This window comes from Talpa occidentalis, unplaced genomic scaffold (assembly GCF_014898055.3).
Source record: "Talpa occidentalis isolate TD23 unplaced genomic scaffold, MPIMG_talOcc4v2.1 talOcc4.2, whole genome shotgun sequence".
Lineage (NCBI taxonomy): Eukaryota > Metazoa > Chordata > Mammalia > Eulipotyphla > Talpidae > Talpa > Talpa occidentalis.
This window is the reverse complement of record NW_023602073.1, coordinates 33,706,218-33,728,317: the sequence shown is the minus strand read 5'-3', so window position 1 is coordinate 33,728,317 and position 22,100 is coordinate 33,706,218. Positions and strand designations below refer to the sequence as shown.

The 22,100-nt window shown below is 47.1% G+C and overlaps 2 protein-coding genes across 2 annotated transcripts in view; one reads left to right on the top strand and one right to left on the bottom strand.

Moving 5' to 3' along the window:
• The window catches only part of LOC119251183 (patr class I histocompatibility antigen, A-126 alpha chain-like), a gene marked incomplete at its 5' end in the record, with an annotated part of 301,825 nt that overhangs the window by 41,866 nt on the left and 237,859 nt on the right, over positions 1-22,100 (bottom strand). The gene's annotated exons all lie outside the window — the stretch shown is intronic.
• Positions 15,757-21,590, top strand: LOC129146407 (patr class I histocompatibility antigen, A-126 alpha chain-like). The gene is made up of 7 exons (XM_054698504.1): positions 15,757-15,941; positions 16,250-16,528; positions 16,735-17,010; positions 18,040-18,315; positions 18,447-18,566; positions 18,775-18,876; positions 19,007-21,590. The coding sequence occupies exons 1-7, from the start codon at positions 15,878-15,880 to the stop codon at positions 19,048-19,050; spliced, it is 1,161 nt and encodes a 386-aa protein (XP_054554479.1). The 5' UTR covers positions 15,757-15,877; the 3' UTR covers positions 19,051-21,590.

Genomic DNA, 22,100 nt, shown 5'->3' with positions numbered 1-22,100 from the left:
TTGGTGGCCAGGGCAATGCATCACAGCCACAGGTGATGGTAAAGCTACTGCCTTTAACAAGGCCAGGATTTCTAATGGATATTTGATGTCCTTGTTACTGGCAGTAAGGAGTCCCTGTTCCTTCCAAATGGCCACGTTCATGTGGAAAATCAAAAAAGAGTACTTGGAGTCAGTAAATATATTGACTCTTTTACCTTTCAAGAGTTCTAACACACGGGTCAGGGCTATTAATTTGGCTTTTTGCGCTGATATACCTACCGGAAGAGTCTTGGCCTCCACGGTGTTCTGGAGTGTCACCACTGCATATCCCACGCATCGATGGCCTTGGTCCATGAAGCTGCTGCCATCTGTAAATAGCTCCCACTCTGGATCTGGCAGAGGCTGGTCAGTCAGATCTGGTCGGCTGGCATACACTGTGTCTATGATTTCTAAACAGTTATAGATTAAAGTGGCATCCTCAGGTCCATCTGCATTACTTGGAAGCAGTGTGGTGGGATTCAGGGAGTTAGAAACCTGCAGCTTCACATTAGGATTGTCCAACAGAGCTGCTTGATATTTTCCCATTCGCCCAGCGGTCAATCAAAGTCTACCCTTCTGCTCCAGCAATGTCAAGACCTGATGTGCACACACACAGTGATGGGCTGACCCAATGTAAACTTCTCCGCCTCGTGTAGGTCACAATTGGCAGCGACAACACGCAAACATGGAGGCCATTCCTTAGTGGTGTGGTCCAGTTGTTTGGACAGATATGCAACGGGCTGCATTTCTGGCCCCAACAATTGGATTAGCACTCCTAGGCCAACTCCCTGTCTCTCATGTACATAAAGTCTAAATGTCTTCCTAAGATCTGGAAGCCCTAATGCTGGTGCTGAGTTCAACTTTACTTTTATTTCATCAAAGGCCTTTAGACATTCTGGAGTCCAAGACAAATGTTCAGAGTCCAGGCCTTTGAGAGCATCATATAAGGGTTTTGCTATTAATCCAAAGTTAGGAATCCAAATCCTGCAAAACCCAGCCATGCCCAAAAATCCACGCAACTTTCGCCGGTTGCTGGGGAGTTTAAGGGCTGAAATTACCTGTTTCCGTTCTGTCATCAGGTTCCATCTGCCTTTCTTAATTTCAAACCCCAAATACGTCACAGTTTGTTTACAGATCTGTGCCTTTTGAGGTGACACCTTATAGCCACATTCTGCCAGGTGGTTCAGTACCACTATGTTATTTTCCAGACAAGATTTGTAGTCTGGACTTGCAATCAATAAATCATCTACGTATTGCAACAAGACGCCCTGGTTTAATTGAACCTTCCTGAGATCCCTGGCCAGTGTTTCCCCAAAAATAGTTGGGGAGTTCTTAAACCCCTGTGGAAGCACAGTCCAGCAATACTGGAGAGTGCTCTTAGGGTCTTGCCACTCAAAGGCAAAAAGCAGTTGATGCTGGACATCTATTGGGATACAGAAAAAGACATCCTTAAGGTCTAATACTGAAAACCACCCGAAGTCACCAGGTATGGCAGTTAATAAGGTGTAGGGATTAGGCACGGTGGGATGTAAATCCCAAACAATGTCATTAATGGCCCTTAAATTTGGACAAAGTGGGACTCGCCCATATGGGGTTTCTTCACTGGCAGAATTGAAGTGTTGTGTGGTGAGTGGTAGGGCTGAATGAGTCCAGATTGAAGGAACCTTTTCAATACTGGTTCAATTCCCCTCAAGGCCTCCTCCTTTAAGGGGTATTGCTTCCTCCTTGGGGTTCTGCTCCCCTCTATCACTTCTATCTTTATAGGCTCTGCATTTTTCACACATCCTGGGGTCTCATCAGCCCATACACATTTACTTACTCTTTCAACAATTTCTGGAGGTAAAAGTTCACCTTTCAGTGGAACATCTTGAGTAACATCTGGAACCGCAGAGCATGCCCTGGAGGTACCTGTAGGTAAAGCCCCTGATGTTTTGGTGAGAATATAATTCATGTGTTGAGCTTACTTAAAAGGTCACGATCAAGTAGAGGGATTGGACATTCTTCCATGTACAGGAAGCTGTGCTGAAGCTGTGTGGTGCCCAGCCGGCACTCCAAAGGTTGTAAGAAGGCTTTCTGTTGTGGCCTTCCCATAATCCCAGTGACTGTTACAGTCTCTTTGCTCATTTTAGTTAATTTTGAATTCAAAACTGAGTATGTCACTCCAGTGTCCACCAAGAAATCAATCAGACGATCCCCCACAGCGAGGGTTACCCGGGGCTCTGAGAGGGTTGTCCTGATGGGCTTCTTCAGATCTAGTGGAGCAACCCGGCACCCCTATTCTTCTGAAAATTCTCCATGAACTATCATTTGTCTCCTTTCCTCTGCACTTGGCTCTAGATTCCTTCTACTCTGTCTATATTCCCTCCTATCTTCACCTGAGGCTCTACTCTGTGCTGCCATTTGTCTCCTTTCCTCTGTGCTGAGCTCTCGATTCCTTCTCTGTCTGTATTCCCTATCATCATGAGCCTCTACTCTGTGCTAACATTTGTCTTCTTTCCTCTCTCCTTGGTTCCTGGTTCTATGTACTCCTTCTATATTTCCTCCTGTAACCCCTGCATGAATCATCATATTGTGGTGTCCTCGGTCTTCTATCCTGCCTTCTGTAATTATTGCGTCTGCCGCTTCCCTGTAATCTGGGACTACTGTACTTCTAATGTCCCTCTTCCCTACAGAAAGCACACTGATTTCTTCCTAGGGGTTCATGTCTCAATCCATTACTGTTTCCCTGAACCCCTGTCCTGTGCTCTCTTTGTACGAAAACAGTCGCAGGTTTCGGTCTCCTGTCCTCTCTATTATTATAAACCCTAAATGCTAAGTCCACTACCTGGGACGGACTCATCTCTGTGATGCTGTCCACCTTTGCTTACTTTTTCTTTATGTCTGGGGCACTATGGATAATGAACGCCATAGTGATCAGATGAGCATTTTCTGGGGCATCTGGGTTTGTATTCGTGTGGTTGGTGTATGTTTGAATAATTCTCTCAAGGAACTCTGACGGATCCTCATTAGCTACTTGTTCAAGTTGTAATATTTTGTTAAAATTTTTTGTTTGGGCATTCCCTGCTGCAGTCCTACCAATAAACATTTTTTATACAGTTCTAACATCACCATTCCTCCATTGTTGGGGTCCCATTCAGGATCTACCACTGGGACAACCATCTCTGGCTCTGGGGATTCTCTATCCTGTTGGTGGAAATGGTCAGCCTCCTCCCTGGCTTTTCGGAATACCATTCTCTGCTCATCCAGAGTTATTAAAGTGTGCAGCATGGACTGTATATCTGCCCAGTCAGAGCAGTGGGAGATGAAGATAGAGGCAAACAAGTTCGCCATCCTCTTAGGAGCCTGCTGTTATGAAGGGACAGAGCTCCTCCAATTCAGGAGGTCCACAGTACTAAAAGGATGGTGCGACCAAAAGTACCCAGCAGGTTGCCCATGTTCATTCAAGCCACCCATTGGCATCTGGCAAAGAGGAAACTGTCCTGCCTCAGGGTGATCCTTCCTGCCAAAATGGGTGTTGCGTCTAGTGTGGGGAGGAGATGCCATTTTAGTTTCCTCCCCGGAGGGCAGTGGAGGCTGTGAAGCCTCAGGAGTCTGTGTGGGAGGGGCCTTGTCACATGAAGAAGGGCTTTGTCCTGATGTATTTAAGGAATTTAACATATGATGCTCCTCCTCTTCTAACTCTGCCCTCTGGCAGTCCTCATGGGAAGGGGAAGGTTTATCCTTTCTCTGTGCCATCAGCCGAGCCTCTGCCATATCCAGTTTATGGAGGGCGGCCTGTATCTAGTCCTGCAAACTTTTAAAAGCTTGATCCTGCATGCTTTTAAAAGCTGACTCAAAAATGTCATGGTTTTCATCCCTCATACTCTTAATAGTTAAATCAAGAGCCTGAATTTGTTGTTGCATGGCTAAGTTAAGAGCCTGAATGTGTTGAAGTATGTGAAGTAGAACATCTACCTCTCATAGAACCAAGAATGTAGCAAATGGCGCTTACACATGTTACCAAAAAAACACCCAGAAGCACAGACTGTAAAGGGATGGCTTGTAAACCACCCATGTATGTATACAGTAGTAAAATCATGTGCCATACACCAGGCTTCATCAAATTATTTACGTTCTTGAAACTGGTGGTAATTAATGGATAAGGGCTACTTAAATTCAAGGCCGGAAGAAAACTGAAAGAACTCAAGCTAGGGATAAAACTGTGTTAGCTCATGGTTGAGACCATATTTGGGTCAAAAACACACAAGAGCTGTACGCACAGGAAAAAAACAGACTTTTCAGGACTTGAGACAAAGATTACACTGCGAGTCCTGCAGAGCTAGTGCGCTTATGGTGACCAACTCAAGGAAAGTTACTTTGGGCTGGTCAACCGTGGGTGTAACTTGGAAACCACCTTGGGCACCAAACTGCTACAGGGCAGCCCTAATACAAAACAGGTTGCCTGACTGTGGGCCCTCACCTGCGCTTAAAAGGTCTTATCAATACTCTATTGCAGGCACACACAAAAGGTTAATAAAAGGTTTATTTACAAGGGAAGGGGAAATGAGGAAATGTACAACTCAGGGATAAAGGGGGAGATAAAGTTTTAAATGTGTCCTACCCAATCTGCCGATCTGGAATCCCAAATGGCACTCTGAGAGCTGGCCGCAAGCCAGGAGCCGTGAAGCCAGGAGGCGAGTGAGAGAGAGACCCCAAGGCCCACGTGTTTGGTTTTTATACCAAACCTGGCTGCTTAACTCCACCCTCAGGTCCCAGCAACCTTCTCTTTGGTGGTGATGGGATTTGTCTTTCCCAATGTCTTGATGGCTTGGTTTGGAGTGGGGGTGGGGTCCACAAAGCCTGCATGGAATTAGCTCAGGACATCCTTTCCCCCTAACAGAAGCACTGGCCCACCACAGCCAGGCGTGGAAGGACAGTCACTTTTCCAGTGACCCTGGACATTGCAGATAGGACGCGGTCCTAACAGAGGGTGGGGGTTGGGGCATTGTCTGGACCAGTGGCTTTTTCGGCCACATTTGAAGCAGGGTCCCAGCTGCGGTCAGTTGGGGCCCATTGTCATCCTCTTTGAAAGGGCGGCAAGGGCTGAGATCATTGGAAGAGCATGGCCTGGCGGTTTTAAGGCAGCTACTAGGGCCTGAGCTTGAAGCTCAGCCTTCTGGCAACTATGGAGTTCCCTCTCTGCCCTGTCATGTGTAAAGGCCATATTCAGCAGATCCTAGATAGGGGTTTGGGGACTGTCGTCAGCCTTCTTAAGCTGTCTTTTAATATCTGGGGTTGACTGAGATATAAAATGGGTAGCCAGAACTGTGGCACCTCCAGGCAAGTCAGGGTCAAGCCTGGAATGGCGCTGGAGCGCCTCCGTCAGGCAGCAGCTAAGGAGGGCAGCAGGGTTTATTTTTTTTTTTAAATAATAAATTTTATTTTTATATTCCCCCATACAATTGTAACCCCCCCCATTCTGACCCCAGTCCCTCCCCTCCTGCCCCCAACACCCCAAAAAGTGTCTCTGGTTCATAGTTTTTTGTTGATTTTGATTTTCACTTTCTTATAGTTATTCATTTTCCTGGTCCCTTATTTAAGTTTTCTAGATTCCTGCTATGAGTGAGACCATCTGGTATTTTTCTTTTTCTTTTTGGCTTATTTCGCTGAGCATGATCCCTTCCAGCGCCATCCATGTTGCTGCAAATTGCATGTGTTTATCTTTTTTTGAATGCTGAGTAATATTCCATGGTATATATGTACCACATCTTCTTGATCCAGTCATCTATTTTTGGGCATTTGGGTTGTTTCCAAAGCTTAGCTGTTGTAAACAGTGCTGCTATAAACATAGGGGTGCAGGTGCTCTTTGGAATTGATGTTTCTGTGTCCTTTGGGTAAACACCTAGGAGTGGAATTGCTGGATCATATGGAAGCTCTATCTTTAGTAGGTCTAGAAATCTCCACACAGCTCTCCATAGTGGTTGGACCAGTTTGCACTCCCACCAACAGTGCAGAAGAGTTCCTTTTTCTCCACACCCTCGCCAACATTTGTTGTTGCTAGTTTTTTTAATATGTGCCATTCTCACTGCTGTAAGATGGTATCTCATGGTAGTTTTGATTTGCATTTCCCTGATTACAAGTGATGTTGAACATTTTTTTATATGTCTGTTGGCCGTTTGCATTTCCTCTTCAGAGAAGTTTCTTTTTAGCTCTTCTGCCCATTTTTTGACTGGATTATTTTCTTTGTTGTTGCTGAGTCTCATCAGTTCTTTGCAGATTTTTGTGATCAGTCCTTTATCATTAGTGTTGTGTGCAAAAATGTTCTCCCAGTTGGTGGGGTTTCTCTTTGTTTTTGTTATTGTCTCTTTTGCTGTGCAGAAGCTCTTTAATTTGATGTAGTCCCAGCTGTTTATCTTTGCCTTCACTATCACTGCTTTGGGTGATGTGTCTGTAAAGATGTCTTTGATGTGCAAATCACGTAGTGTTTCGCCTATATTTCCTTCTATGTGTTTTATGGTTTCAGGTCTAATATCTAGTTCTTTAATCCATTTTGAGTTGATTTTTGTGTATGGTGTGAGGTAGTGGTCAAGCTTCATTCTTTTGCATGTAGCGACCCAGTTTTCCCAGAACCATTTATTGAACAAACTTTCTTTGTTCCAATGCATAGTCTTTGCTCCTTTGTCAAAGATTAGTTGACCATAAATCTGTGGGTTTATTTCTGGATTTTCTATTCTATTCCATTGGTCTGTATGTCTGTTCTTATTCCAATACCATGCAGTTTTGATGATTATGGCTTTGTAGTATAGTTTGAAGTCTGGGAGTGTAATGCTTCCATTCCCTTCTTTTTTTTTTTTCAGGAGAGCTTTGGCTATTAGGGGTTTTTTGTGATTCCATATGAATTTCATCAATAATTGTTCTATTTCTTTGAAAAATGACATTGAAATTTTTATTGGAATAGCATTGAATCTGTAGATTGCTTTTGGTAGGATGGCCATTTTAATAATGTTTATTCTTCCAATCCATGAGCAGGGGATGTCTTTCCATTTCTTTGTGTCTTCTTCTATTTCTTTTAACAGTGTTTTATAGTTTTCTTTGTATAGGTCCTTTACCTCTTTTGTTAGATTTATTCCCAAATATTTGATTTTTTTTTGTTTCGATAATAAAAGGGATAGTTTTTTTGATTTCTTCTTCTTCAGATTTATTGTTTGTGTATAGGAAGGCTACTGACTGTTGCGTGTTGATTTTGTATCCTGCCACTTTACTGAACTGATTGATGAGTTGAATTAGTTTTTCTGTGGAGTTTTTGGGGTTCTCTATGTATATTATCATGTCATCTGCAAATAGTGATAGTTTGACTTCTTCTTTTCCTATTTGGATTCCTTGGATGTCTTTCTCTTGTCTTATTGCTCTGGCTAGGACTTCCAGTATTATATTGAAAAGCAGTGGTGAGAGTGGACATCCTTGTCTTGTTCCAGATCTTAATGGAATTGCTTTCAGCTTTTCACCATTGAGAATGATACTGGCTGTTGGCTTGTCATAGATGGCCTTTATGATGTTGAGGTATGTTCCTTGTATCCAAAGAATTTCAAGGGCTTTTATCATGAATGGGTGTTGCACTTTGTCGAAAGCTTTCTCAGCATCTTTTGATATTATCATGTGGTTTTTATATTTGTTTTTGTTGATGTGTTGGATAACGTTGATTGATTTTCAGATGTTAAACCATCCTTGTGTCCCTGGAATGAATCCTACTTGGTCGTGGTGAATTATCTTATGGGTACATTGCTGGATTCTGATAGCTAAAATTTTATTGAGGATTTTTGCATCAGTGTTCATTAGGGAGATTGGTCTGTAGTTTTCCTTTTTTGTGTTGTCCTTGTTCGGTTTTGGTATTAGTGTAATGTTGGCTTCATAGAACGTGTTTGGTATTGTCCCTTCCTTCTCAATTTTTTGGAAGAGTTTGTGAAGGATAGGCACTAATTCGTCTCTGAATGTTTGGTAGAATTCATTTGTAAATCCATCAGGTCCTGGGCTTTTGTTTTTGGGGAGGTTTTTGATGACCATTTCAATTTCGCTGCTTGTAATTGGTCTGTTTAGGTGTTCTATTTCTTCTTTATCTAGCTTTGGGTGATTGTAGAGTTGTAGGAATTTGTCCATCTCCTCTAGATTGTTGAACTTGTTTCCATATAACTCTTCATAGTAGTTACTGATTATTCTTTTGATTTCTGCTGTGTCCGTTGTGATTTCTCCTCTTTCATTTATGATCCTGTTTATTTGTACTTTGTCCCTTTTTTCCTTTGTGAGCCTGGCTAGGGGTTTGTCTATTTTATTGATTTTTTCAAAGAACCAGCTCTTGGTTTCATTGATCTTTTGGATTGTTTTTTTAGTTTCAATTTCATTTATTTCTGCTTTGGTTTTTATTATTTCTTTTCTTCTACTGGTTTTGGGGTTTTTTTTGTTGTTCTTTTTCTAGATCTTTGAGCTTCGAGATTAGGCTGTTTCTTTGAGTTCTTTCTTGTTTTTTGATGTGAGCTTCTATTGCTATATATTTTCTTCTTATTACTGCTTTTGGCAGCAGGGTTTTTTGAGGCAGACTGGGTAATCTTTGTGAGCTTAGTAAAGTTTATAGGTTTAGGTGCTGCCCATTGGAGACCAGCTAGGAGACAGGTGAGCCCAGCCCTGGGGTCCTGCCTGTGTCACTCTGGTAGTCCCACCCCAGCTCTGGGCTGGGAACTGCTGCAGAGCCTGGGGGCATGGCTGTGTCAGTCAAATGGACCTGATCTCCATGGTCTTGAACAGACCTAAAAACACATTCCCTTTTATTAGAGGTCAGGGTGGAAGAGAAGATAACATGTAATCATGACTTGTAAGGTCATAGGCTTGGGTAAGAAAATGATATTTTTGGGTGTAGGTAGTGAAAGAGCCAAGATGCTTTTCAATCTGGGAGAGGTCAGACAGAGAAAGGAACATGGACTCTAACTCCTCCTTCAGTCCCACCCACTTCCCTGAGGGGAGGGACAAGAGATAAGCAGAGAGAGGGTGTGGCTGCTGGGAGGTGAAAAGAAAGTGGGGGGGGGACAGGATTGGGGAGCTGGAGGAGGAGAAGATAGAGAATTTAGGGGATCGAAGGACACAGAAGAGGGGTTGGGAGAGGGCAAAGAGTTTGAGAGGAGTCTTGAGACTTTAAAAATATGGCAGGTTTTCAGGAGGGAGGGAAGGGGTGGAGTGCAAGAGAAAGACAGCCTGGGCTTAAGGCAGTTTCGGGCCACTTTTTCTGCCTACTGTTGTAGAGCAACCCCGATACAAAACGGGGTGCCTGACTGTGGGTCCTCACCCGCGCGCTTGAAAGGACTTATCAATGCTCTACTGCAGGCACACGTGAAAGGTTAATAAAAGGTTTATTTACAAGGGAAAGGGAAATGAGGAAATGTACAGCTCTGGGAGAAAAGTGGGAGACAAAGTTTTAAATGAGTCCTACCCGATCCGCCGATCAGGAATCCCAAAATGGCGCTCTCAGAGTTGGCCGCCAGCCAGGAGCGGTGAAGCCAGGAGGCCAGCGATCGCGAGCCAGAGAGAGAGCAAGGCCCACGTGTTTGGTTTTTATATCCAACCTGGCTGCCCAACTCCACCCTCAGGTCCCAGCCACCCTCCCCTTGGTGGTGATGGGATTTGTCTTTCCCAATGTCCTGATGGCTTTAGTCTGGAGTGGGGGTGGAGTCCACAAAGCCTGTATGAGATTATCTCAGGACATCCTTTCCCCCTAACACTACGACAAAGGTTGTCTAAGTCGGTTAGAATTTTGGGGTCAAAAGAGCCCATTTCCGGCCACCTAGAGCCGCTGTCCAGTTCATATTTGGGCCAGGCCGTGGTGCAATAAAAAATGAGGTGCTTAGGTCTCACATCCGGCTTTAAATGTAGAGGGCCCAGGGCCTTTAGGAGGCACCCCAAGGGGGTGTCTGCCAGAATGTGGGATTCCGTTGATTCCATAGTGAGTGTCCCTCTTAGGATCTCAAAGGGAGGGTCGGGGAGGGAGGCCGGCGTCCCAGCGTCCCTGCCCCGATCCTCAGGGAATCGAGAGGGAGAGTGAAAGGGGAAGGCGGCATCCCGCTGTCCTCTTTACCTCCAAGAAATAGGAGAGGTCGTTCCCCTGAGGAGACGTCTCACCTCAGAGGGAACCCCAAATGGAAAGTGCAGATCAGGAGGGGGTAGCAATCACTGAATAAAATGAAGAAACCCCCGTGATCCTGTTATAGGGCAGCACCGATGTTAGGGGGAAAGGATGTCCTGAGCTAATTCCATACAGGCTTTGTGGACTCCACCCGCACTCCAGAACAAAGCCATCAGGACACCGGGAAAGACAAATCCCATCACCACCAAAGGGAAGGTTGCTGGGAGCTATAACACCAATACAAAACGGGGTGCCTGACTGTGGGTCCTCACCCGTGTGCTTAAAAGGACTTATCAATACTCTACTGCAGGCACACGCAAAAGGTTAATAAAAGGTTTATTTACAAGGGAAGGGGAAATGAGGAAATGTACAACTCAGGGAGAAAAGTGGGAGACAAAGTTTTAAATCCGTCCTACCCGATCCGCCAATCTGGAATCCCAAATGGCACTCTGAGAGCTGGCCGCGAGCCAGGATCCCTGAAGCCAGGAGGTGAGCCAGAGAGCGAGCCCCTCAAGGCCCACATGTCTGGTTTTTATACCAACCCTGGCTGCTTAACTCCACCCTCAGGTCCCAGCCACCTTCCCTTTGGTGGTGATGGGATTTGTCTTTCCCAATGTCTTGATGGCTTTGGTCTGGAGTGGGGGTGGGGTCCACAAAGCCTGCATGGATTAGCTCAGGACATCCTTTCCCCCTAACAATCCAAGGGACCTTAGAGGCAACAGCTCACCCTGGGAGAGTCACGAGCCAAGCGCTGGTGGTCCACAGGCCGGCCGGGTCTTTTTCATTATTCGCGATTATTTGGCAAAGTGCCATAGGAAGAGGTGGGCCAACAGGAGGAAGAGGAAGATGGCCCCTCCAAGGGAGATGAGAAGAAGTTGTTGTTGAGGCGGAAGTGGCCACATGGATTGGAGTTACCAGGAAGCCCAGTAAGGGACTAGAGCAAGTCCCTGCTCCGCTCACGTGACATGAGAGGCAGCGAGGGCCGTTCTCCCGCAGGGAGGGTGCCCCGGGTCGTGTATCAGCGGCCGTTAAGCCTTAGTGTGCTCAGAGGGGTTGCAGACTTCCAGTTCCACGGGGAGAGGTAGAAAGAGAGAGAGTGAAGGAGAGGGAGAGTGGAGGGTTTGGGACAGGGCAGGATCCCCACGCGGGATCGAACCCCGTTCCCGGCCAATGCATCAGATGAAAGGTTCAGAGCGGTAAAGAAAAGGAGAGCCAGGCTAAATTTCTCAAAGGAAGGGAAAATTTATTGCACCCCTGATGGCCTCAAGGACCCAAGGTTGGGGTCTGTGAAGCGGCGCACATTGTCAGGGGGAAGCAGGCTTTTATAGGGTGAGGAGAGGTCAGGTGGTAGACTGGGTTTGTAGGTCCCTGAAAAGATTTGTAGGGCAGGGGAGATTCATTATCTGAATCCTCTAGGCAGGCTTCTGCATTCCTGTTCCCAGGTGGGCTTCCTGGTGGGTTTTTGTATTCAGGCCTCCTGCATGGACCTTTCAGTAGTGAAACAATAGGTAACTTTTAAAAAAAAAATCATACAATTGTATGATTATCCTTACATTTACAGAAAGTTATTTTCTTAAAAATGCTTTGTTAGCATACATTGGTTATTAATATTCTATAGTAAAGAAGTAATAATGCCAGGGACCACCCTCAGCAAACTGTCCTGTGAGGGGTTCCTGTAAGGATGAGAGGGCATGGACAAATCTGAGGGATTAGGGGGAGAGGGAGTGAGGAGATGCAAACACTTGATCAGGGTGCAGACATCATCCTGCTGAGGGTCTCAGCAGCCCTTTATTTATACCTTACAAGCAAACCCAGAGTACATAAGCATATGCATTAGAGCAGGAAGATAACAATCATCACATCTTCCTCTAGAACAGCCAGGGGTTTATTTGCCCTTCAGCAGAGGTTGTAACATTCTTTATTTTGAAGAAGGCACAGTTGCTAAACAAAAGTGTTCTTAGAATAGTCATTTATCTTAATCATTTTATTACTAGCAAAAACTTACGTGACTGAGACTAACATTTCTATATTTACTACAGTGAAGGATTAACTAAGGGCTGGGGAAACAAAGGACAGGAAGTTACCTGGGGGAAGGGAGACAGAGGGATTTTTTTCTAACTAACCTATAAAGTTGAGACTAACATATAACCATATTGTTACAGGGCAGGGAGAGGGGCAGCCCAGACACCACAAACCTGCGTATTCTAAATGGGTTCTGCCATCCACTGCATCAACACAAATCATATGAGACTTTAATGGGAAGGAACTTTAATACAATTAGGAAAAAATACAGAAAAGGCAAAGAATATAGTTTCTAAATCAAGCACCCAAAGTTACCCGTCCCCTTGTGGGTAAAAGTCCACCCAAGCAGGATTGGCCCAGAACAAGGCCCCAAAGCCTGCCACAAGTCTTAAGCATCTTCCAGTGGGGATCCACAGAAAAGGATCAGAAATAACCAGACAAGACTGGAGGGAAAAGAGCAAAATCAAAATCAAGATAAAAACAGCCATTGCCACCTCCCCACAGGTCTCTCACCCACATCTGTGTCACCCAGTCCACGACCAAAAGGCAAGTGCAGTTTCTCGGCTCCATGTGCCTCCTCTGGCTCCATCCGGCTTCCTTCCTTCCTCAGTCTCCTCTGCAGCTTCTTCTTTCTCTGCTCAGCTCCACCCTCCACTTGGGTGGGGCAGGGAGCCTGGAACCTCCCCCTTTCTTGGGGACCACCCTGTTACAATCACCCCTTTTAATTTTTATTCCACCATATCTATGGTGGCACAGATCTCAGGGTGTAGTCTTAGGAGACAGGCTTTTTTCAGGGTTACAATGTGTGTAAGAGAAGCAACAATTAGTCAGCAGCATTGTCCATGAATGTCCAGTATGACAGTTTTCCATTACTGGAAAATAGTCCATTATCCAAGCCAAAAGAAAAAAAAAACCTGGAGCATTAGAAGCGTGCAGGTGAATGTTTCAGGGCAGCCTGGATACAAAATGGGTTGCCTGACTGTGGGTCCTCACCCACGCACTTAAAAGGACTTATCAATACTCTACTGCAGGCGGGCCTCCCCGGTGGCGCAGTGCTGCAGGCGGCCCTCCCCGGTGGCGCAGCGGTTGAGCGCTGGATTGCAAAGCTGCCCCCAGCTTCTGCAGCGCCGGTTCAATCCCCAGCTGCTCCCTGGCCACCTGAGGAGGGTCCCACGTGGTGCACAGACCTCTCCTGCCGCCCGCTGCTCCCCTCAGCAGTGTACTTCGGTCTTTCTGCCTGCTCTGCTCCCCGCTCTGGCTCTGTGAATTCTCTCACCCTCCCACGCTTCTGACTGTACCCAGTGCTTGTATAAACAAATAAAAAAATTTTAAAAATCTAAAAAAAAAAAAATACTGCAGGCACAAACATGAAAGGTTAATAAAAGGTTTATTTTTAATGGAAGAGCAAATGAGGAAATATACAACTCAGGGAGAAAAGTGGGAGACAAAATTTTAAATGTGTCCTACCCGATTCGCTGATCTGGAATTCCAAATGGCACTCTGAGAGCTGGCGCGAGCCAGGAGCCATGAAGCCAGGAGGGAGCAAGAGAGCAAGAGCCCCCAAGGCCCCCCAAGGCCCCAAGGTTTTTATACCAAACCTGGCTGCTTAACCCCACCCTCAGGTTCCAGCAACCTTCCCTTAGGTGGTGACTGGATTTGTCTTTCCCAGTGTCCTGATGGCTTTGGTCTGGAGTGGGGGTGGAGTCCACAAAGCCTGTATGGGATTAGCTCAGGACATCCATTCCCCCTAACATGAGGACCCACAGCTAGGCAACCCGTTTTATATCGGGGCTGCTTTGTAACAATATGATTAAAGCAAAAAACAGAAGGCTTTTATACAGAAATCATCATCTAATATATATTGTTTTAATAAGATACTGATTCAATATTAAGGCACCAAGGGCATGGAGGGCGTCAGTGCCAGACAAGCCGCACTGACTCTTCCCTAGCCCCAAGCTCTCAATTAAGGGAGGAATTCTCCTAATCTAACAGAATCTAACCTATTACTCCTCTACTTATTTAATCAGCGTAGTTTTCATATCTAACTTTAAGATCAAGGGAAAATTCCTTTTTCTGTAAGATTGCTGGCTGTTGTTTTAAGGAACTACAAATATTTCATCAGAGGCAGGGCCTGAGATGGTTATAGCTTTTGGTTCTCAGAATGGTTAATACGTGACATCAGCAGTGGTAACATTGACTATTCCCAAGTGCATTATTTGTGCTGTCAAGATTATTAGCTTAACCAGTCACAAAATTGTTGTTGGCTTATTCTTGAATGCATACTCCAACAGCTACCATACCCATTGTCACTGAAAGGGAACTGTTAAGGAAAAGCGAATCTTTCCCTGTTAAAGAGCCATAGACATGGAAATGTCAGTAAAAGACAAGCTTGCTTCCTTAACAGGCATATCTAAACAAGGACTGGCAGCCTGCTAGGCTGGTTGTTCTCCTGGGCCAGTCTCAAAGATCTGCATCCTCCCCCTTTTCCTGTGTCAAGAATTTGTATGCTAACTAACCAATGTTATCAATGAATTACGCAGTGCCATTTGCTGTCAGATTGGTTATTCAGTAATTGATCAAACAGCATTTGCAGTTTTACTTTTAAATGTGTATTTTAACAATGGTAGAAACTAGCCATAAACAAATGAGACTCTAGCAGGAGTCAGCTAAAGAGATTCCTGACTTTTCAGGAATCTGCCTCATGCCTGGACCTTTGTCAGACTGTTAGGGGGAAAGGATGTCCTGAGCTAATTCCATACAGGCTTTGTGGACTCCACCCTCACTCCAGACCAAAGCCATCAGGACATTGGGAAAGACAAATCCTGTCACCAACAAAGGGAAGGTGGCAGGGACCTGAGGGTGGAGTTAATCAGCCAGGGTTGGTATAAAAAACCAAACACATGGGCCTGGGGGGGCTCACTATCCTTGCCTCCTGGCTTCAGGGCTCCTGGCTCGCGGCCAGCTCTCAGAGTGCCATTTGGGATTCCAGATTGGTGGATCGGGTAGGGCGCATTTAAAACTTTGTCTCCCATTTTTCTCCCTGAGCTGTACATTTCCTCATCTGCCCTTCCCTTGTAAATAAACCTTTTATTAACCTTTCGTGTGTGCCTGCAGTAGAGTATTGATAAGTCCTTTTAATCGCGCGGGTAAGGACCCACAGTCAGGCACCCCGTTTTGTATCGGGGCTGCCCTATAACAAGACGACAGGAGTAGCATGGCTCCCAGCATAATAACATCTTTTGAAAGGTTTTATTCTAGTAAAGTAAATATTTAAAGCTATAACCCACATGAAAAAATTATACATGGGATCCGTAGTGATTTATGAGACTGTAGAGACATCCTGAAAGAAAAATGTTTGAGAATCACTGACCCAATTCCTGGGCCTGGATTCAGGGAGGCAATAGTGTGACAAAGGTCTTGGTGCAGGAGAGCAGGGGTCTCGGGTGTGGCTCTCAAGGTCTCAGTCCCCAGAGCGCTGTTCCGGACTGGAAGTTGACTGTTGGGGTTTCCTCATCTCCCCAGTTTCACTTCTCACAACCTGGGCGGGTCCTCCTTCCTGGATACTGGTGAGTCACCCCAGGGCTCACTCCCCATTGCCTGGAGGTCTCCAGAGCAGCCAATCAGCAGCCCCGCGGCTCCAGTTCCAAAGCCCCCACCCACCCGCTGGGACTCCGTGGAGGCGCGTCCTGGGGGATGGGGGGCGCAGCCCTCCTGCTGCTGCTCGCGGTGGCCGCGGCCCCGAGGGAGACCCGGGCGGGTGAGTGCGGGTCGGGAGGGGACAGGGCGCTCCCAGAGGCGGGAGCGAGGGCGCGGGCGGGGGTGGGAAAGGCGCGACCTCGCCGCCGCCCTAGGTGTCCCCCCACCTCGGCCCCGCCCCGTCCTGGCCCCTTTCCGTCCCCCCGAGACCCCAGCCTCCTCTGGCCCCCCGAGTCCCGGCCATTTTCGTCCCGCAGCCACTTTTCAATCTCACTCGTCTTTCACCCACTTTCTGTCTCGTGGGCGCCCCCCGGGACTCGAGCCCCCGAAGGGGAGAAGAATAGCCCGGGTCTCCCCTCCCGCCCCCAGGCCCCCACTCCATAAGGATTTTCCACACCACGATGTCCCGGCCCGGCCCCGGGGAGCCCCGCTTCATCTCCGTGGTCTACGTGGACGACACGCAGTTCCGGCGGTTCGACAGCGACTCTCCGGGCCGGAGCTTGGAGCCTCGGGCACCCTGGGCGGAGCAGGTGGAGCAGGAGAAGCAGGAGGAGTGGGACGAGGACGCGCGGATCCTAAGGGAGCGCGCACTGTGGTACCGAGCGCGACTGGACTCCCTGCGCGGCCTCTACAACCGGAGCGAGACCGGTGAGCTGGCGCGGGTCCGAGCCGGGTCAGCACCTCCATCCCCACGGACGGGGCAGGGGTGTCGCTCAGGGTCTCCCCCTCCAGGCTTCTCTGCAATTGCCCCGGAACAGCCCGCGGGACTTTCACCCCATTTCATTCTGTTTAGTTTATTCAGGGCGGGAGGGGGCGCGGGCGGGGTGACCGCGGGGTGACACTGGCGGGGACAGGGTCTCACACCTTCCAGATGATGTCTGGCTGCGACGTGGGGCCCGACTGGCGAGTACTCCGCGCTTACAGACAGTACGCCTATGATGGCGCCGATTACCTGGCCCTGAACCCGGACCTGCGCTCCTGGACTGCAGCGGACACGGCCGCTCAGATCTCCCGGCGCGAGTGGGAGGCCCTGGGGGAGGCAGAGAGATTCAGAAACTATTTGGAGTACTGGTACTTGAGGTGGCTGCGCACATGCCTGGAGCACGGGAAGGAGACTCTGCAGCGCACGGGTAAGAGGGGCCTGGAGGACTCCTGGTCCCCCCCTGCCTGGAGTCACTGCGGGAAATGAGTCCTCTCTCTAGTCCCGAGAGGGGGACTCCCCTGGGGTTCATGTTCTGCACTAGAGAGACTCCCAGAGACTCCGGCTTCTCCTGAAGGACAGTGAAGGGATCCCATCTCTCCTGAGAAAGACAGACAGTCCCTGACATCACACGTCACCGGGTCCTTTTGACCAGGGACCTGTTTGAGAACCACGAGTTTCTCTCTCAGTCTTGTTTCTGGTCTGAGAACATTTTCAGTTATGTGATTCCTGCTTTTCTGTGTCATTCACCTTCCACCCAGGTCAGGAATAAAAAGTCTGTGTTCCACTCCCTCTGCTTCATCCTACCCTGGGTTTTCATCCTCATTCTAGTACTATCTAAGAAATAGGAGACTCTCACAGATTCCCCAGATTAGCCTGTTTTTTACATTTTTATGCTTCTAGCTGTTACAGGGCAAACCCTGATAAAAAATGGGGTTTCCTGACTGTGGGTCCTCACCTGTGTGCTTAAAGGTGACGTATGAATGCTAAACTGCAGACACACATAAAAGGTTGATAAAAGGTTTATTTACACGGTAAGAGGAAATGGGAAATGAATAACTCAGGGAGAAAAAGAGGGAGATAAGTTTGTAAATACGTCCTACCCGTTCCGCTGACCTGGGATTCCAGTGACCCACAGAGGTGGTGAAAACCTAGCACGCCTCGTGGCCAAGCCAGAGACTCCCGGCCACATGACCAGTTAAATACCCAAATGGAGAGCCTAGTTGCTTAACTCCACCCTCGGGTCCTCCCAACCCTCCCTTTGGTGATCATGGGATTTGTAGTTCCCAGTGTCATGGGGGTGGAGTCCGCAAAGCCTGTATGGAGTTTGCTCAGGACATCCTTCACCCCTGTCATTCCTGCCACGCCAGTTGTCTTGTCCATTGTGAGGATGGTCTCATGAGATTCCTCAGTGTCCATGGAGGAAACACAAAGTGAGTTTTCTGATTTACCACCTCAGAACCCCCAAGGACACGTGTGACCCACCACCCCACCTCTGAGTATGCGGTCACCCTGAGGTGCTGGGCCCTGGGCTTCTACCCTGCGGACATCACCCTGACCTGGCAGCGAGATGGGGAGGACCTCACCCAGGAGATGGAGCTGGTGGAGACCAGGCCTGGAGGAGATGGAACCTTCCAGAAGTGGGCAGCTGTGGTGGTGCCTTCTGGAGAGGAGCAGAGATACACGTGCCACGTGCAGCATGAAGGCCTGCTGGAGCCCCAAGTCCTGAGATGGGGTAAGGAGGAGGATGTGGGCAGTGATGTTGTTCTCAGGGCCATCAGGAGCCCTTCTGGAGCCCTTCTGGAGCCCTTCAGAGGGTCAGGATAAGGTCTGGAGCTCAGGGTATGATCTTCCCTTCCCTACCAGTGCCCCCTCCTCAGTCCTCCATCCTCACCGTGAGCATCATTGCTGGCCTGGTTCTCCTTGTTGCTGTGCTCACTGTAGCTGCAGTGGTTGCAGCTGTGATGTGGAGGAAGAAGCACTCAGGTAGGGAAGGGAGTGGGGGATCTTGTCCACTGGGGGCTTTCACATCCCAGGGAGAACTTGCCCTGCCTGGTTAATGGGAATTACCATCCACACACATGTGTGTTGCCCAGAGGGCATTTGGTCCAGTCCCCCCTCACCTCCTTTCTTCATTTTTCTCAGTCCTGACCTGGGTCTTTAGTCCCAGTTCTGAAAACTTCCTGTTGTGCAGGATTAAAAGATTCCTTTAGGTCTTCTGACCTGACTGCTCCCTGGTCTCCCATGATGCTTCTTCCCACAGTAGGACAAGGAGGAAGCTACACTGAGGCCGCAGGTAAGTGTGGATCTGGGGTTTGATCCCTGAGCCCCTGGGGACAGTGTAGATGGACTCCATGGGGGAGTTACCCTCATCAGTCCTTCCTGTGGTCTCATCTCTGACCAGGTTCTGTTTTGTTCTCAACCAGGCAGCGACAGTGCCTATGGCTCTGATGTGTCTCTCAGCCCCTAAGGATCTTTTACAATGAACCCGATGAGGCTCCTGTTGTGCGCACCCTGGGCAGCAGGGTGATGGTGTCACTGTTGTTCTTAACTGTGATATTGAGCATTTGTTCATATATTTATTTTTCTATGTCTACATAAGTTGCTATGTCTATAAATAATAATAAATAAAATATAATAAATAAAAAAATTTATTTATTCATGCATACAAGAAATGGGGTACAGGCCAGATGCACGGGAGGTGATCAGATTCACCAGAGACAGAGTGGGGAACAGAACAAGCAGACTGATGAAATACACTGCTGAGGGGAGCAGCGGGTGAGACAGGAGAGGTCTGCCGCACCATGTGGGATTCTTGCCTGCTGGCCGGGATCTAACCTACACTGCAGAGGCTGCGGACAGCCTCACAGTGCTGCGCTCAACCACCAGCGCCACCAAGGGAGGCCTGGAAGTCAATTTTTTTTTTGCTATATTTATAACACTGTTTTTTTGTCCTTATTAAAATTGGGTTATATCTTGCTGATCATTGAGTTTTAAGCATTATTTGTAAATTCTTGATACAGTGCTTTATCAGTTTTGTAATATGCAAATGTTTCTCCCCACTCTGTGACTGAACTCCTTTACTGACGGGAAAGCAAGCATTATTGTCCAGACAGAAGCATGGATATATTTTTTTAGAAAAGAAAAGATAAATTTCTAATTGGTTTTGAGCAGATACTGGCTGACTGGGATGTTGGGGGATGGAAGGGAATGACTGACTTATGCGTATCCTTGAGTGTTATTTAAATGTTCTTGCATGAGCATGAAATATGCTTTCAAAACTAAATTACACTTCATTCCTCAATTTATAAAACTCTTCACACATCATGTCCAAATCACGTATTAAGATCAGACTGGCACGTGGGCTACAAGTGAGGGACCCGCACATCATAGTTGCACAGTCATGGTTTCTCTCAGGGGTCACCCTGGTGTTGTTCGTTCTGTGGGTGTTGGACAAATGTATAATGACCTGTGTCCATCATGAGAATATCATGCAGAGTATTTTCACTGTCCCTAATGTCTTCTGTGCTCCAAGGAAGCAAAAGCAAAAAAGAAACCAATGGAATCACATGAGACTAAAAAGCTTCTATATAGTGGGGGAAACTCATTAAAATGAAAAGACAATATCAAGTTGCAGAAAATATTTGCACACCATCAATCCAAAAAGGAGTTTGCTGCAGCCTTGTTGCTCCAGCCAGATAGGATGCTGACAAGCAGCTAAGAGAAAAGGCCTCACACCGTGCGGCTGAAGATCTGGCATCCCTTTGCTTTTTGTTCTTGGTCATAGAGAGAGAAAAATTTATCAGAAAGTATATTAGGCAATAAATTATATGTATCAGCATACTGTAAGTAAATAGCACGAAAAATTGTTTGTTTAGAAATTAGTTGTTGGGCAGTTTGGCCCACTTGACAATGGGAGATGGTTTGTTGAACATGCCTGACAAGCATTACAATACAATAATTATAGTGGGTCCTTCTTTTGCCTTCCCTTGAAGTTTCTTGGGGAAGTTTTTAAATGAAGCTATTTGAGTTAGGAGTTTCTAAATAAAAAAAGTTCTGATAGCTGAGTAGCAGCCAGCTCCTGCTGTGAAGGCCATGAGAATAAAAAAGGTCTTTTCTTGCTTAGGCTTTGGCTGATAGGGATGTACTGGCGGCTATCCACTGTCTTAGGTTATTGTTTGGTTGAAACAATGAGTTCTAGTGTAAGGCTTAGTTTTTTATTAGCCTTGAAGGTTGCCTTCTTGCTGAGAGCACGTAGTGGCCAAAAGCCCATAGAATAAGAGATGCACTGATTGTTTCTGCTTTGTTTCTGTGCACATGATAATGTCATCTCACTGCTTGCAAAAAATGTATAAATAAAGAACCTGCTGAGCCTCTCGGCAGAAGATACTAGCACCTCACCAAGTGTCGGTGTCTCCTCATTCCCTTCCCCTCAGCCCCTAAGTTTCAGTCCTTTCGTTTTCGCCGAGGCCGTCTCATCCTTTCAGGAACCCCTGACACGACATTTTGCCGGAGGCTGGTCCCCGGCAGGAGTTACTATCCAAGACCTACAAAGAACTGCAAAACAAGAAAACAACTCAATAAAAACAGGGCAGAGGAGCTAGATGGATACTTTTGTAAAGAAGACATACAGATGCCCAATAGGTACATGGATAAATGTTTGTCATGTGCTGTCAGGAAAATGCCAATTAAAACCACAATGAGTTACCCCCTTACACCTGTGAGAATGACCCACTGAAGGGTGTGGAGGAAAAGGAACTCTCTCTGGTACATGGTGGGTGGGAATGAAGTCTGGTCCTGTTAGTGGGTAGAATGAGGGTTTTCCAGGGTTTCTCAAACCTGTACACTCTACATGGGATCTGCCATCATCTGAATTAAGACAAAACATACTCTAAAGCCTAAGACCTTCAATAGAAAAGAACTTTAATACAATTAGTGTGCAATAGAGAGAAGAGAAAGAATATAGTTAGAATAGTTCCCAAGTGAAGCACCCAAAGCTACCCGTCCCCTCATGTGTAAATGCCCAGAGAAACAGGGTTGGCCCAAAGGAGGCCCACCGGGCCCGAACGCCTGCCACAAGGGTAAGGCACCTACTGGTAGAGACCCATGGGACAGGGGCAGGAGGGGCCAGTCAAGTCTGGAAGGAAAAGAGCAAAATCAAAATCCACATCAAGACAACAGCTGCCATTGTCAGCGTCTCCATGGGACTCTCACCCAAGTCTTTGTCTCTTTCACATGTCTCTTTCTGTGTCCCCAATTCCCTGGCACAAGTCCAAGCCTGAGGAACAAGCCTGGCTTCTTCTTCACATGTCTCTCTGCTCCATGTGCCTCCTCCAGTCTTCTTTCCTCATCTCAATCCACGTCTTCCTCCTCTTTCTTAGCTTCTCATCCCTGCTCAGCCCCACATTTCCTTGGGTGGGGCGGTAACCTGGAACCTCTCTTTTCTACGGATAGCACATTGGTCCTGCCCCAATGGAAAACAAATGAAGTTTCCTCAAAATATTCAAAATAGACCTGTCC